This window comes from Tympanuchus pallidicinctus, unplaced genomic scaffold (assembly GCF_026119805.1).
Source record: "Tympanuchus pallidicinctus isolate F22 unplaced genomic scaffold, pur_lepc_1.0 scaffold31, whole genome shotgun sequence".
NCBI classification, from domain to species: domain Eukaryota; kingdom Metazoa; phylum Chordata; class Aves; order Galliformes; family Phasianidae; genus Tympanuchus; species Tympanuchus pallidicinctus.
In genome coordinates this window covers 7,085,564-7,100,746 of record NW_026294749.1, presented here as the reverse complement: position 1 = coordinate 7,100,746, position 15,183 = coordinate 7,085,564, and the positions used below count along the sequence as shown (strand labels likewise).

At 43.0% G+C, this 15,183-nt stretch overlaps 1 protein-coding gene across 1 annotated transcript; it reads right to left on the bottom strand.

Annotated features, from left to right (window-relative positions):
* Positions 1 to 9,962: 9,962 nt before the first annotated feature.
* EDN1 (endothelin 1) lies at positions 9,963 to 14,934 on the bottom strand. Its single transcript, XM_052697852.1, has 5 exons — positions 14,606 to 14,934; positions 14,367 to 14,520; positions 13,237 to 13,395; positions 12,859 to 12,966; positions 9,963 to 11,236 (listed from the first exon to the last, which is right to left on the bottom strand). Exons 1-5 carry the CDS (start codon positions 14,667 to 14,669, stop codon positions 11,098 to 11,100), a joined length of 624 nt encoding a protein of 207 aa, XP_052553812.1. The 5' UTR covers positions 14,670 to 14,934; the 3' UTR covers positions 9,963 to 11,097.
* Positions 14,935 to 15,183: the final 249 nt, after the last annotated feature.

The window sequence follows — 15,183 nt, the reverse complement described above, 5'->3', positions numbered from 1 at the left end:
AGTCAGCAAGTATCTAGTATCTTGGAGTAGATATGTGCTGGTATCTTAAAGTGTAACTCCCATGTCCTCCTTGTCTACCTTTCTCTTCTACTCTTACCCATGGTCACAAGTATTCTGGAAGCTGTATAAGTTAAACATGTAGACTGATCATGACTTCTAGTGTTATTGCAATCACTAATCTGGGAGGTCACAGAGGATGGTGCCTGGATGGAAAACTCACTTCTTGAAGTTGCCTTCCTTACAGTTGCTTTTCATTCAGATTTGCAAGAACTTCCCCAGCAGAGCTCTTTGTGTCACTGTAATCATGTGAAAATCAAACACAAGCTGCTGTGAACTTGAGGACAGCATCTATACCAGGTAAACTGCTCAGTAAACAAACAGGAGATAAGCTAAGCTTGCTCCATCTTTGTAGTTGTATACAGGTCCGTGGATCAGAGGCAAGTCAACAAATGTTATCACTTCTATTTGTGTGCGTTTGTTTTTAAGAGCACAAGAGGCACACTGTTGTCCTTTCCCTTGTTTTTGTCTGCAGTGAAAAGATCAATTTAGAAGTTACCTGTATCTTTACCATCTAATCTAGTAAAGAGAAACACATTTCAGCTTATCCAAAATAATAGTAGGCATGTAACTCACATTTAATCACCTGAGAATATTAAAGACCTGAGGAGAATGCTTCTTTGCCATTACAATCTTCTTGCAGCAGTTAGCTGTACTCTCTGTTGTCAAACATTAATGAGAAATCAATTCAAATCTAAGTGGCCTCATCCCACAGCTTTGGTCTCTATCTTCAGTGCATGAAATCACTTCTTCAAGTTTCAGTGAGTACTCACCTGGCTCAAAGCTGGCATAACTTTTCACTTACATCACTAGATATTTCAGGGCAGGGTGTGGTGGGCCTGGACACAGTCACTTCTCATGCTTGATACCACTCTGGAAACATCCATCCTGACTTCAACTTTTTCACCAGCCAAACTCATATTGAGAAACTTGGCTTAAACTAGTTCTCTCAAGGAATATCAGCATTGTCTAAATGATCTGACTTTCTGATTGCTATCATATGTGGCATGAATTCATAAAGTTTCTTCAAACTGGGAGTGAGCACTGTGAGAACTGATTGTTATTGAGATCCTGGCATGTACACTCTTGAAAGAAACAGCTTCAGTGCTGTTTCTACATCTTTTCTAACCACATCAAAATTATCACTTTCTAATCATCTTAATTTTGAACTGCTTCCTTTCAGTAGTTTAACTTTTCCCTTTTTCCAGGATGGAAGAGTTTCCATTGTAAGATCATCCTGGAGACGTACAATTAAAAATAACATCCCTTGGATGTGGCAGGCTTTCCGAATACTTGATTAAGTTAGCGAAGAACAGGAATATCTTTTTTTTTTTTTCCTCTCTCATTATGGTCATCAATATTAGCCATTTCATGCCCCTGAGGCATTCCAGCAATGAGTGTTATGGGCCTGGCTTCAGGAGCTAGCCTCATTCAAAATTTCATGGGAGTTAAATTCTTATCAGACTTGTTTCTCTCTTGCTTTCTTCTTTCCTTTGTCTTTTTGCATTTTCAGGATGCAAAGACCTAGAGGTCATTCATAGTAATCAAACCTGTCCTAGAAATCCAGCTTAGGCAGATGAGTTTATCTTGCCATGAGTTTCCTTTATTTTCTTCACTATGCCTTCAGTTGATTTCATAGCTGTTATCCAGTGCATATTGCTCTTAGCAGTTGCTTGGAAGATATTGGACGAGAATTATTTTTCTGTGAAAGGACTATTGAAAAAAATACAGCTGTTCTGCTGTTCTTCTGTGGGAAATTCAGATTTCACATGAGAATATTAGATATTGTCTACAGTAGCCCCAAATGCACATTTCCTTCTGCTTAATAAAGCTGTACTCCTCAAAAGCTACTTCATGAAGATAAAGTGGCGTAATCTCTCTAGGCTCCTTTGCCCGGTCAGTCGAGAAAGACAGATGCCTCCAGTGGATCATTCTCAGCTCAAGTGCATCAGTCAGCTATGTAAGTTAAACTGCCTCAATCTAGACACAAAGATTTTTCCTACTGAACCTCCATGTTGCCAAAAGACTGTTTCCCCACAGTTACTCTTCTGTCATATTTTCTGGCATCTCCTTATAAACCTGTCCTCTTGGCCCATATCACCTCTTTTATCATAATCCCATGGCATAATGTCTTGGGAACAATCTCATTTCTTTGGAGAGGATCTCCTAGACTCTTTGCATTTAACTATTTATCTCAAAATTAGACTGGATGTGTATCTCTCCTTTTCTCCTCCCTTATTTCTTACTCAGTGGTGTTTCTGAACAATTTATCTCGCTGAGAAGCATACCTGTTCTTCAAAATAAATAGCACATTAAGAATAAATCCCTTGATAGTGAAAGGTTAGGCTGGAGATGAGTTGGATATCACTGTATGAGCATGTTCACATGCCATTTCTGTCACTTTTACCGATGTCTCCTGTCTTTACTTCGTATAGACCACTCCAAGTAATTCAAAATTCTGAATTCATAGTATGCTCAATAAGTCCAACTTACATTGGGAAAGTGACAGCTGACCCCAGTCAGCATACTTGGAAATACTGAAGGCAAAAGATTCAGCACATCTCAGTTATTTCTTTCTCGATTTGGTCAAAGTGTTCCTCAATCTGGAGGACATCAGAGAGAAATTTGACTCAGCGATCATCTCCTTTGTGGTGAGAACAAGCCTTGGTGGCCAGGCCGCAGACAGCTTTGGGGTAACCACACTGAACCACACCACAAAACCTCACATTTGTCTGTAAGCTTTCAGGGGTGAGTGAGAAGTGAAGCATCAGTCAGCACCTCCTATTGTTCATGCTTGCACTTGGGTTGTGTCGTTCCATTTTTCTAATGAGCTCTCTCTCATCAAGACAATCAGGCACAGGAAAAGTGATTGTACTGAAAGACGGGATTGCGTGCAAATGAAGTTCCCAGGTATAAGACAGACTCATGGCTGCGAGGATGTGCTTTCAAAAATTTGTCAGTGGTAGCGATACTGGGTCTATGTCTGCAAACTTTATTTCCAGGAGTCAGCCAGGCCCTGCTGGAGCGCTCCTTTTTCTTTATCACAACTGGAGAGTAAGCAAACAGCAAAAGCAGAGCAAGATTTTCCTTCAGATCCAAGTGCTGTTATTGCAATGTTCTTTGAAACTGTCCTTTGCTTCTGATGGCCCAAGAAAAAGGGAATCCCAGATGTGCAGCGGTGATGCTAACACTGCCTGTGAGCTGGCCTGTTTGGAAGTCAGCCTCTCTTGGCACTGCTGTCATCATTAATGCCCATTGCTCCTTCAGTACCTTTAGGCCTTGCTCAGGGAGGTCTACTGAAGGGCAGGACCATTTCTGTGCTGCTACTGCCCCTCTCAAGATGTCCAGCAAGCTTTGATAGTTGAGCTTTGTGAGAGCTGAGCACACAGCTCGACTGTATCTCCTCTAACTCTCAGTATCTTTCTATAATAAAACATAATTTTATTTTTCTGTCGAAAAGAGAAAAATGAAATCATCAAATGACTATGCAAGAGTATTATGACCTCTGCCGTATCCTTACAGTTTTGCAGAGGAGTCTGATGCAAGAATTAGCAACATCTCAGAGAGTCCACGGAGGAGGTTTCTTTGGGTTCTCCATCATGTAGTGGTCATGAAATGCCCTTGAAAAACAGGTCAAAATTCTGCATCTTTGTCTCATCCATAAGAACGTAATTCAGTCAAATATTGTCTGGTTCCTTCATGTAGATAAAGACCTTTCTGCCCTTGTTTTCAGCTGTGTCTTCCTTCTTGGCAAGACCGTCATAAGCAGCTGAGTACAGACTGGAGACTGTCTTTCCTCCTCCTCCACATCCACCTGTACTTCTCCGCTTTTCAGGTGCATATTCTCTCCTTGTACCAAGCCTCACTCCTAGCAATGCCTATCTTTTTCTGGGCAAGGTGTTGGGAAGTTGGAGATGAGCATTTACAGACATTCAGAACTGCCTCCTAAATAAATGAGAGAAAACAAAAGGATCCCCAGATGACAGCTATTATTGATTCTGTAACTATCTCAACAGCTCCACCAGCAGAGGTATGTAAAAGGAGCTCATCAGTTATAAATTGACTCCTCCAGGCATCAAAGGCCTGTCAGGGCAACAATTAGTTCTGGCAATACATCAGCTGTTCAAGATTGTCAGGTAGAGAGAGAAGGGCAGTTCTGCGTCAGCTCCCTTCCAAAGCTACTGTAGACCCAGGTAGGATGTGGAGATCAGTCATTTGCTGCGTATCTCATGTCCTCAGATGCTTTGTCAGTCTTTCCGACACCTGATCCAATTTTGTGGGGCTGTCAGGTTAAAAGGAGGCATTTCTTAGCACACTGAAGTCACACAGGCTATAGCTTATTTATCTCCTTGACAATATCCCTGCCAAATCCCCACAGAGCAGCTAAACAAATGAATGCAGCAGAAAGACAAAAACAAAACCCCACAAACTTGTGTTCTGTTTCTAATTAGCCATAAACCATTCAGAGCTGTGCAAATGTGCTGTCCAGAGAGGAAAAACTGAGGGCAGTTTGTAGACCTCATAGTAAAAAAATCCATGTAAACAACATGAGCTTTTTAAACAGAAGTACAGGCAAAGCAACCATTGTGCACAGCACTGCCTGGGCAGGGTGCTGCGAGCAGCAGCTAAAGCATCCTTGGTGAGGGCACCTGAATAATTTGGCCACACTGACCAGAGTCTGCTGTATTCAAAGGGGATAAAAAAGACAAATATAGGGACAGAGAGCCCCTTGAGACTAGAGTTTTTTGACAGAAGGAAGCAAATCCAAAATGTGTTGTACATCACCAGAAACACCTTCACTGTGCTGCATTACACATGCATTCGTGTCCATACTACAAGTGCACGTGCAGATTTACCAAGTGCTTTGATTTTGTGTGCTTATCTGCCCTGCTACAAGCACATTTTGCAATATCTGCTAATGCAGTTATACAAACAGGTTTTTTAATCAGAATATCTTTCTTACTTGCTATGAGTCTGGACTCAATTCTGTTCTTGTCCATGCTGACATCTTGTTTTTGCAACCTTTTTTCAAACATACTTTCCATGTATCACACAAAGATTTACTTTATATTTAATGTGGACCACTAAAAAATTCCCAGTGGAAATGCAAACTGTTCCAAGAATTTCACATATGCAGGTTGTTGCAAAGCATGTATGAATTTGCATCCCTTAATCACATTTCATGGTTCTTCAGACATTCATGGATCACAGGTAGAACAAACAACCATGATCAGAGCTTCGTCCAGAAACAGCTTACAAAAGCTGCACTTGGCCACAAAAGCAGCAAAGAAATGCTTGAAAGAAGAAAAATAAATAGTGAAGAAGGAAAGGTTGTAGTTGGCTTAGAAAGTTGACCTCTCTGCATGCATAGACATTTTCAGAAATGTTTGTGGAGCAAAATAATGGCTCAGCAAAATCGTTAGTTCAAAGAGTACAGTTTTACTGCACGGTGATACCCAGCCAACTTTGTGACTTGCCTAAAGGGTCAATGCTGAAATCAACAATCCATAATCCACTGCCAATTCGGGGCAAAGACAGCTCTTGCAGACACCTCACCTTCCATCCAAATGAAAGATCTTCTCTTGTTTATAATGAAGCAGACTTAGGGCCAAGTACAATTCAATTAACAGCTTTAATGCACATTGTTTTCAAACCACTGGAAAGCACAAAGCTGCAAAGTGTCCTGCTGCATGCATACTGAGAAAGACTTAATGATTAGCAGAGGCCTAGAAGGAAATCCACAGGCCAAGTCCTCAACAAATGCCATCAGACTCTAGAAAGACACAGGAGTATAGTTTTTGGAAAAATGATGAAACCAGTTCTTCTTTTGAGCATGTGGAAGAAATATGGACAAAGGAGTTTCTGTAGAAGTATTTGTAGATTTCATGTTCATGTCTGTATCTATGTGACTGTTTCCCTAGTCTGGTGAAGCCAGTGGAGCTCCTCCAAGCTAACCCAGGTGGCATCATGTTGGTCCATCTGTAGGGAAACTGTAACCAGCGGACAACTTCTCCAGCTGAGATGCTTTCTCAGAAAATGTTGCTATAAGATACCTGTAAAACCAGTGGAAGGATTTAGAGACCATAGGTATCAATGGTGGTGCTGCTATTGCAAAGCAGCTCAGTTGACATTACCCAGGGGGAACCTTGACCAGGTGGGAAGGATGGTTTACATTTCCAGGGGATGACATTATAGATCCTGTTTTATGCTCATTTACACTGCTCCAGGGATGCTCACCAAAGTGGGTGAGCAAGTTCAGGACGTGACAAAGTACAGAAATCCCTACTTCCTCCAGGAGGGAGCTTAGTCCTTGCAAAATAGCCAGCACCTCTTTGCAGTCTAGTTATGCGTTAAATCACTTGTCATAGGTCACAGTTACTTAAGAACTTTTCTGCATACAAGTAGACGAAGTAAAGGTCTGTTTCTGCAAAGAGTACTGTGAGCACCATTTGCCCAATTTTTCTGTCCATTTTAGTTTGCTGTCTAGTTTGTGAATATCACTGTTTTATGTCTTTGTTAGAAATAAAAGAGGATGAGAACACGAAGTAGAAGAAGAACAAATCTCTTGAAACAACAGGACTGAATGAGGAGATGACTAGGAGAGTAGTTCTGGTTCATCAGAACATTTAATGCATGTGTCTGCCTTTGAACAGGTGTGTCCTAAGGTCATTGACTCATTTTTCATGATGGACACTACACCAAGAGCTTGATTAAATCACACCTGCAAAAAGAGATGGAGAAAGCATAGGTAAATCTAAGTCCAGTCTACATGACAGTGCTTCTTTCTTCTCAGAAGAGTAGAGACCGGTTTTGTTTCTAATGATTGGTACATAACATTTATGTCCATTAGCTGGGGAAAAAAAAAAAAAAAAGAAGTTAGTGTAAGTGGTTTAATTTTTTGTTATTATTATTATTATTTCCTTGGGGGAAAAAACACAACAATGTGAGCTTGAAGTACAGTTGCTGAACTCAAATCATTTCTGCAGCCCCCAGAATAGCTGGAGAGGTTGATGAAACCACAGGTTCCATAGGGCTCTTCTTCTCCTACGAGCAGCTTTCTTGAGCCAAAGACAAACTGCCGCAAAGAGATATTTATCAAATTTGTTGCTAGCAAATGCTTGTGGGACAAAAAAAATGCAAGAAAAAATTAAAAGGCAGAACAGCAGCAATGAAAGCCACTGAAGTCTTGTGCTAGCATCAGCAAATCAGTGTCCGTTTGCTCTCTTCATGGTGATATCAGAGAGAAAAAAGCCCTTCTGAGTCAAGCTCTGCTCTTGTTTTCACTGAAATGAATGATGCCTCCATACTGAGAGAACTGTTGGCTGACCGAGTGACCCTGTGGACTTCAGACAGAATCAGGTCTCCTTGACCTGATCAGAATACAGGAGCTTGTCCCAGGCACGCCGCAGAGGCGTAGCAGCCGATAGTTTAACCATATTGAGACATAGAAAAATTGGCTCCCCTAGTTCAGATTTTATCAGAGATATAAAGCGCAGAAAAACCTGACCACTGATTCTGGCTGTGTTTCCAAAATCTCCTTTGCATGATGTTTACTCTGGGAAAAATGATCCTGCCAGTATCTTTCTACTTTATCTGTGGCATTCTGTCTCTTTGCATACTTACGTTCACCGTCACAGCTTCCAAGAATTCGCATCTAATAAATCAAAAACTCTGTCCTTTTGTTTCCTGGGTCACAAAGGAAGAACAGTAAATTAAACAAAGATACTGGTCAAGAAAGGGAGCTGGATTTCTACCCAAGGAACCTAATAATAGCACCACAATGCAGATGAAGCTGAAATTGATACGGTTTTATATACACAGAGGCAAATAACTGAGTGCTAAGAAAATAAACATCAGATCGCATTCAAACAGTGGTCTAACCAGCTCATTCTGTTTGTAAATATAGAAATGTGTTGTAGTAGCTAAATTTATCCTAATGTAAGGAAACATGAACAAAAAGGCTGGTATTTGGTAACTTCTATAGGCAACATTAGGACATCCTGTGTGAATTATTTTAGGGCAGTTCATGATAACATGGTACAGATTAGAGTTGCCATTTCTGGAAAAATTAGGTCAGAATTATGTAGATAAGATGGAAGGAATTTCAGTGGCATTGTATTATTTTCCTGACTTCAAGCCTGACTCACATGTCAAAGCTTTGTTTTATTGTATACCTTGCTTTGGTATGCAGTCAAAACAACTTTTCTTCAGAGAAAATGAAAATAAACAGAGGGAGCAAGTAAGAAACGCACATAGCACATAGCATTGAATCAGTACAGCAAGCATAAATTAGGGAAAAATAGCCTTTTCCAATGAAGGTTTTTGCAATTTCAGCAATGATCATGATGAATCCATGAAAAATGAGAGGAGAGAGATACAACTTGGTAACAGCTTAGGAACTGGGCCATTCCTTGATGTTAATCTGAGCTGTGATTTCAGGTGTAGTTTGGGACCATTCCGGTAGGGCCATGTGGAAAACAGTCTTCTCTGTGTGCTCCTGCTTGTCCTTTTCAGGTCTCATCTCATACAAGAGAAAACTCATTTACTTGCAAACTGTTCATATCCACGAAAGGTTTACTTCGTGAGAGAAAAATTGAGATGAGTTCTAGATAAAAGAATGAAAGCCCTAATTCTGCAGCCTTGCCTCCGCAATCAGAGCAATGTTTCCATTGGCTTCAGGTAGAATATTTTTTCACTCAGATCATTTATTATAAATAAGAATGTACTTTTACCCTGCCACATCCTCAGTGCCAGAAATCCCAGCACATACCATGCCTCTTTTTTTTTTTTTTTTTTTGGGGGGGGGGGTTGCTGAAGCTCAGGACTCTCTTTGAGAAGGAGCAAACCTTTGGGAGGAACCGTGGTATTTGTACGTGAGCCAGCCTTCAGATAAAGAGCCTGATGCTCCCTTTTGCTTATTCTCTGAGACAGACTGTTGAATTCTGTTTTTTGGTCCAGCTTGTTAACACAAACTGCAGCAAGCAGCACTTAACACAGAGCCAGGCTGCCGACACTGCCACCTCTCGGCTTTTATCATCACACAAAAAGTAGCAGAATAGCATGAAGAAAACAGAGCAGAGGCTGCACATAGACTTCTGGTGTTGGGATATGGAGTGAGCTGCAAGCAAACGAGTTATCGACAAAGAAATCTAGAACAATACTAGCATTTTTTAACAGCCAACGTAGCCAGGTTTTGTCTCATGCCTTGTATTTTATCTGCTCATAAAAGTTTTCTTCAAAAATAAAATTTTATCTAAAAAAATTGAACTATTGATATATATATATATTTTTGAGTGGGGTTCTTTTTTTCTCTCCCACTACAGAATCAGAGATCATTACATCCATTGATTTGCTTTAAGCATCTTTCCAGCTATAACTACATTAGCCCAAATGGTCTAGAGATATGCAACGTTCAATGTCTGCTCTAGCACTTTCCTAATTTGGGGCCAGGACCCATTGAGATCTCCATCTTTAGCTTTGGTAGCATGGGTTGAGACCTCAGGGATGGCATAGTAATAGATAATATAACCCTATTGAGGCCAATATAGACCACAAAACATCCACCGTGTGCATTTTTCTCCTCTAGCTCATTAACGTCCAACCTTTACTGGCAATATTTTAATGGTACAGTATACTCAGCATTGGATGAAAAATGACATTAGTGACATTAAAGAGCAGTCTAAACTCATCTGGCCAACTCAAATTCATCAGCAAGTTTTTGTGTGGAAGATTTTAGCTAGAGCAAGTGCTGTCTGTTGTCTCACACCTAGCATAGGCCTGGCATAAATTGCCCATGCTGGGATTTTGCTACTCTGATAGAAAGGCAGTCATGAGCACAGAGTTCACCCAGGTCAGCTTCATATGTCAGCGCACAGAGAAAGCAGGGCACACTGAAAACAAGCCAATACTGTAATTAAAAATATTTATTTCTGAAGACATTTACCTCGATAGGCATAAAGCATTTCCCAATTTCATACAGAAATACATAAAACACGCATAGACCAATATGGCCTGCTTCAATGTGTATTCAACATGGTAAATATAATGACGTACTTGTGTAAATATAAATACATTTAAAAAAAGGCACATAAAATTAAACCAAACCTGTCAGCAAATTCAACAACGTGAACAAATTCACTGCTATAAACATTCACCCAATATTAGCCTTTTGACATAATTTAAAACAACCCTTTGTCTCTACGTGTTTCTACCAAACAAGGCACCGAATGAATCTCCCAACAGTATCTGGTACAGCTTCACTCCAGTGCTGTTTTGGTGGTATGTAAGACACAACAATCTCTATTATTAGAACTTGTTAGCCAGATATCCTTGTTATGGGAAACCTAGCAGCGCCTTCCAACATTTATTTTCTGTTGAATGATCCTTTGGTATCCAAAGGCAAAGGACTTTGGCTATGTGAACAAGCACAGCATCTAACCCACATTCAGATAACTCTGGTTGTACAAGTAAACTAGACTTCTGAAAAAAGGCAAAGGGTTGCAGCTGATTAGTTAAGGCAATAACAAGGTATAAAAATACTCTAGCAGGAGTGCAACAAACAGTATGCGAGGTAGACATGTATATATGCAGTAAGTCCTGACAAGAGTAGCACTGTGGCTTTCATTTTTGCATTTTAATCAAGAAGTAAGAGTTTTTACTTTGACATTTGTCCATTCAGATCTTGCTAGCTGTCCTTCCTAAGTACATCAGTCAGGTCTTTCTTGCAAAATACTTATGTAGACCCTGAAAGCTGCCCAGTTCATGGGTAACATTCCAGTAGCAATATTCAAATGTTTCTTCACAATTATGACTTTTAAGGTGTATTACTCTGGATTTCCCTTCTCCCCATTCATCTGAATTCCAATAGGATGAAATCCTTTGCTTTTATAGCTCCAAATATGGGTCTTCCTCAGTGTTTCGTCCTGCTGCACAAACAGTTGAACAGACAGGCCCTCTGCCATTGTGGAATGTTAAAAGTCAAAGAATTTTGGTGATGCTTTGACAGCAGATGTAAAGAAGAAAGACAGGATGATCCTCCCACTAGGACATTTTCAGGCTCTTCCAGATGCTTTGCCTTTTGCTTGCCCTGTTATGTTTCAGCTTCCGTCCTTTTTGGAGCTCAGCCTTCAGCTTTGCAATACTGAAGGAAGCTTTGATACTGTTACCAATAGCCTCCAGCCTGAAAAAATAAGAAATATATTCTTACTGTTACAGTAATGAAGATGTATATTCAGTGTGCACACATTCAGCAGTCTGATGAAATAAACCTCAGTCTCAATTTTTGCCATAGGACCCTCAGAAACCAATGACTGCTACACATCTGTCATGATTATGCCAACTTAAACCAATTTAAATAATATGTCATTCAGATTTTCAATTCAAATGTTAAAAGAAGTTAAAGCATTCATCTAAATTTAAATGCCCTTAAATAGCACATATCCAACCAAGAGGTCTTCCAGGTTACTCTTTTCAGCTGTTTTATTTCTTTTACTAAAACTGACCCAGTCCCAGTGAATGTGTGCATTTTTGAAGACATAAGTGCTGTTTTCAGAAATGATTTAAGACCTCTAGGGCCCAAGTACCACTGAAAATCATCAGGCTGCCTGCTAGCATAAACCCTGCTTTCCTTTCCAAACTAGCACTTGAGAGTCTATTATTATATGGAAGAGCTTTTGCATACACTGTGCTTTCACACAGGCTTGGGGCTGAAGATTGAATACCAAAGGTGACATAGCTGCACCAATGCTCAGCTCCAAAACTGACTTCCAACCTCTATGGGGTTCATAAAAGTACCAAAGCTGATGCATATGTGCATCTCTGAACTGCACTGTGTAGTGATACTGCCACCTACCACCACTCAACTTTTTAATGCATGGATCTCAGAGGGCAGTTCTGAAATATACTCTCTGTTTCAGATATTAAGTTGGGTTCAAATGTTCATTTAATTTTCATCTTCCCTTTCCTCAACCTTTTGGCTGGCATTTTCCATTGCTAGAATCCTGTACTCATGCTGCATACATTTAATCAGACAATGTAAATGACACAACAGGTAGAAACTGCCTCCTGCATTCTAGGAAGCCAGCCACACCAGTCACAACAAGAGAGATAATGAATCACAGAATGTTTTGAGTTGGAAGGGACCCTTAGAAGCCATCTTGTCTAACTCCCCTGCAATGAAGGGACACCTTCAGCTACATCAGGTTGCTCAGAGTCCTGTCCATTTTGACCTTGAATGGATGGGGCATCCATCCCCTCTCTGGATAACCTGTTCCCATGCCTCACCAGTCTTAGTGTGAAAATCTTTTCTCTTCTACCCAACTTAAATCTCCCATCTTTTAGTTTGAAATCATTCCCCCTTGTCCTATCACCATTTCTCCTTGTCCTGTTGAACATCCTGATAGAATTTCTTTACCCAGTAGAATGTAGGAAAGTATCTAAGAAAAGCAACCAGAGTCCATTTCATAATAGTTGGGACATATTTTTAAGTAATTGAGATAACAGCCAAACATACTAGAATACCAAGTTCTATTATTTCTTTCATAATTTAATTGTTTTATAGTTGTCTTAAATATGAATTTGCTCCCTCTAAGCAGATGGATAACACCAAGCAGAGCTTGGTACTCTTGTCTTTTCAAGCAAAGGCTCCAATGCATGAACAAAGCTCTGAAAAGATCCTCATTGACTTCCAGAAAACTCTCCATTTGCAATCAACAGCTAAGCCAGAGTTGACCCAAATAGGAGAGAACTATGCACCCTATAGTGCTACCCTGGGGAACTACAGCAGGATGAGAAAAAACTCACCTCTTCATTTTCCTGCTGTCAACAAACTGTTGGTTCATGCATTTAGGTCCAACACAACCACCAGCTCTGTTGCGGTGACGTGAGGTTTTCTCTGCTGTGGACTGAGCCCTGTTAAAAGGGAAAAGGTGCTGCTGTTAAAACAAAAAACAAGTCTGCAATCCACAAGGTGAGGTGTCTCACCAACCACTCCTCAAGGCATGCAGTAAGCAATCTTTCTGGGCCAAACCATGGAGTGTATCATAGCAGCATGAGCGCCAAGGTAGGAGGCAAGGCTCTGAGGAGATTATTCACTCAGCAAGTGCCAAAATGAGTAAGTCTACCACAATCCAGCCCTATTCACGCACGGTGCCTTTTAAAGAGTAGCAACAATAGACGCACCAGAGATCTTTTCCCATCTGGCAGAAGTTCAGACATTTCTTGTCTCTCTGGCTGGCACATCGGCATCTGTTGCTGGCTCCAGCAAGCATCTCAGGCATTATGTCCTTCAGCGATCTTCTGGACCGGGAAGGGCCTCCAAGACCATAGGGAACAGTCTTCCTATGATCAAAGAGACAACATGAAAGTCACCCCAATAATTTGATGGGTTTGGAATAGCAGGGTGTATTGGGCAGACTTATCAATGGGATTGATTGCGTGAGTAAAGGTTGTGGAATTGGGAATAACTTGTTGGTCATAATTTCCATGCGAATACTTCTGATGATCCTGCAACATAGTAATTAGAGTGGCTACCAGCACAGCTAATGACCTTCTAATTGCGATTTCATAAGGCTGCTATCCCTCCCTGTGTGATAAAGCTTCATCTCTTTGAACTTTGGTAACTGCCAATGCTGAAAGAAGCAATAAAAACACAGATCCTCTCTGCTCAGCGTGGTAGTGCAGATCTCCAAAGCCAACGTTACAGAGGCTCTGGCTCCCCAGTTTTTTGGGGACGAGATCATAGAATCTTAGAATGGCCTGGGTTGAAAAGGACCACAATGATCATCTAGTTTCAACTCCCCTGCTATGTACAGGGTTGCCAACCACCAGACCGGGCTGCCCAGAGCCACATCCAGCCTGGAGATGACAGAAGAGGACAAAGCTCAGAACGCTGTGGGTGCACTGCTCTACAGCAAGGCACTGCAGGAGCTGGTGAGGGGTCACCTCGTGTGCAAGCAAGGCTTCAGCCTGACAAAATGCTCATGCAAAGGCAAGCTGGCAAAACCACTCCGTAGGCTGTGAGAAGCATCCTGCACCTTCTACAGAGCAGCAACCCAGAGCTCTGGGGAGCGCAGGTGCATTAGGGAAACGAGGAGAGCTTCACTCATCCTGGGTGCTCAGATCCCTTCTGTGTTCTCCTAGCGAACCGGCTCGCTGCTGAACTCAGCCGGAAAGCAGCAGGTGGGGTGAAGAAACAGGAGAGCCCGCGCACAGAAATTTCCCTTTTTGTTTTCCCCTTTCTGTTGCATTCCCAAACCCCTGTCCCACCACCACCTCCACCCCCCTTTCCCCCAGCCCAGCGGGGCACTCACTCGGGGGTGTTGATCCAGATGATGTCCAGGTGGCAGAAGTACACGCACTCCTCGTCCAGCAGCGACGAACAGGAGCAGCGCCGGGCGCGACGATGCGAAGCGGCGGCGGGGGGCGGCGGCGGCGGCGACGCGGCGCTCACTTCGGCTCCGGGGGCTGCAGAAGGAGCGGTAGCGGCTCAGCACCCGGCTCAGCACCAGGCTCAGCACCCGGCTCCCCCGTGCGAGGTTAAGGCACCTACCTGCCGGCAGCAGCGCCGGGCACAGCGCGACGAGCAGCGGGAGGAGCAGACGGCTGCAATCCATAGCGGGCGGCGGGAGAAGGAGGCGAGACTGGCTTAAGAGAGAGCCGAGGAGCTGGGAGGAGGAGGGACGGGGCTTCTCCTGTGGCCGGCTGGGCGCTGGCTCCCGCTGGCGGCGGGGCGCGGGGGCAGGCGGCGGCTCGGGGCGGCACGGCGCGTCTGGCTGGCGCGGCGGTCCCCGGCTCCCTTTTATAGCGAACCCCCATGGAGCGGGTAAACAGCCCCGGCGCTATTTTATCCCGAGACAATGTTGTGCCGCTATTAGTCACCGCGCGGCAACGTGCGGCCCGAGATAAGGCCGGCCCGGGGAGGAAATCGCCTGCGAACTTCAGAGCGCCGGCGGCGGGCGGCGGGGGGGTGGGGAGGGATGAGGGGGGCACCGGGCTGGGCAGCGGCTGAGGGAGAACGGCCGTCCCGCACCTCGCACCTCGCACCTGCGGGCGGCAGCCGCTCCGCCCCAGCGGTGCCGGCAGCGGGGCCGCAGCGCGGAGGTGCCCGCGGGATGCACGTCGGGCCCG

What these genes read in the sequence shown, in the direction of transcription:
- EDN1 (XM_052697852.1), bottom strand. Translation starts at nt 14,669, where the DNA reads ATGGATTGCAGCCGTCTGCTCCTCCCGCTGCTCGTCGCGCTGTGCCCG. An exon ending in ATCTGGATCAACACCCCCGA is followed by an intron (nt 13,396 to 14,366) that starts GTGAGTGCCCCG and finishes CTTTGATCATAG; the next exon opens with GAAGACTGTTCCCTATGGTC. An exon ending in GACAGCAGGAAAATGAAGAG is followed by an intron (nt 11,237 to 12,858) that starts GTGAGTTTTTTC and finishes TTATTTTTTCAG; the next exon opens with GCTGGAGGCTATTGGTAACA.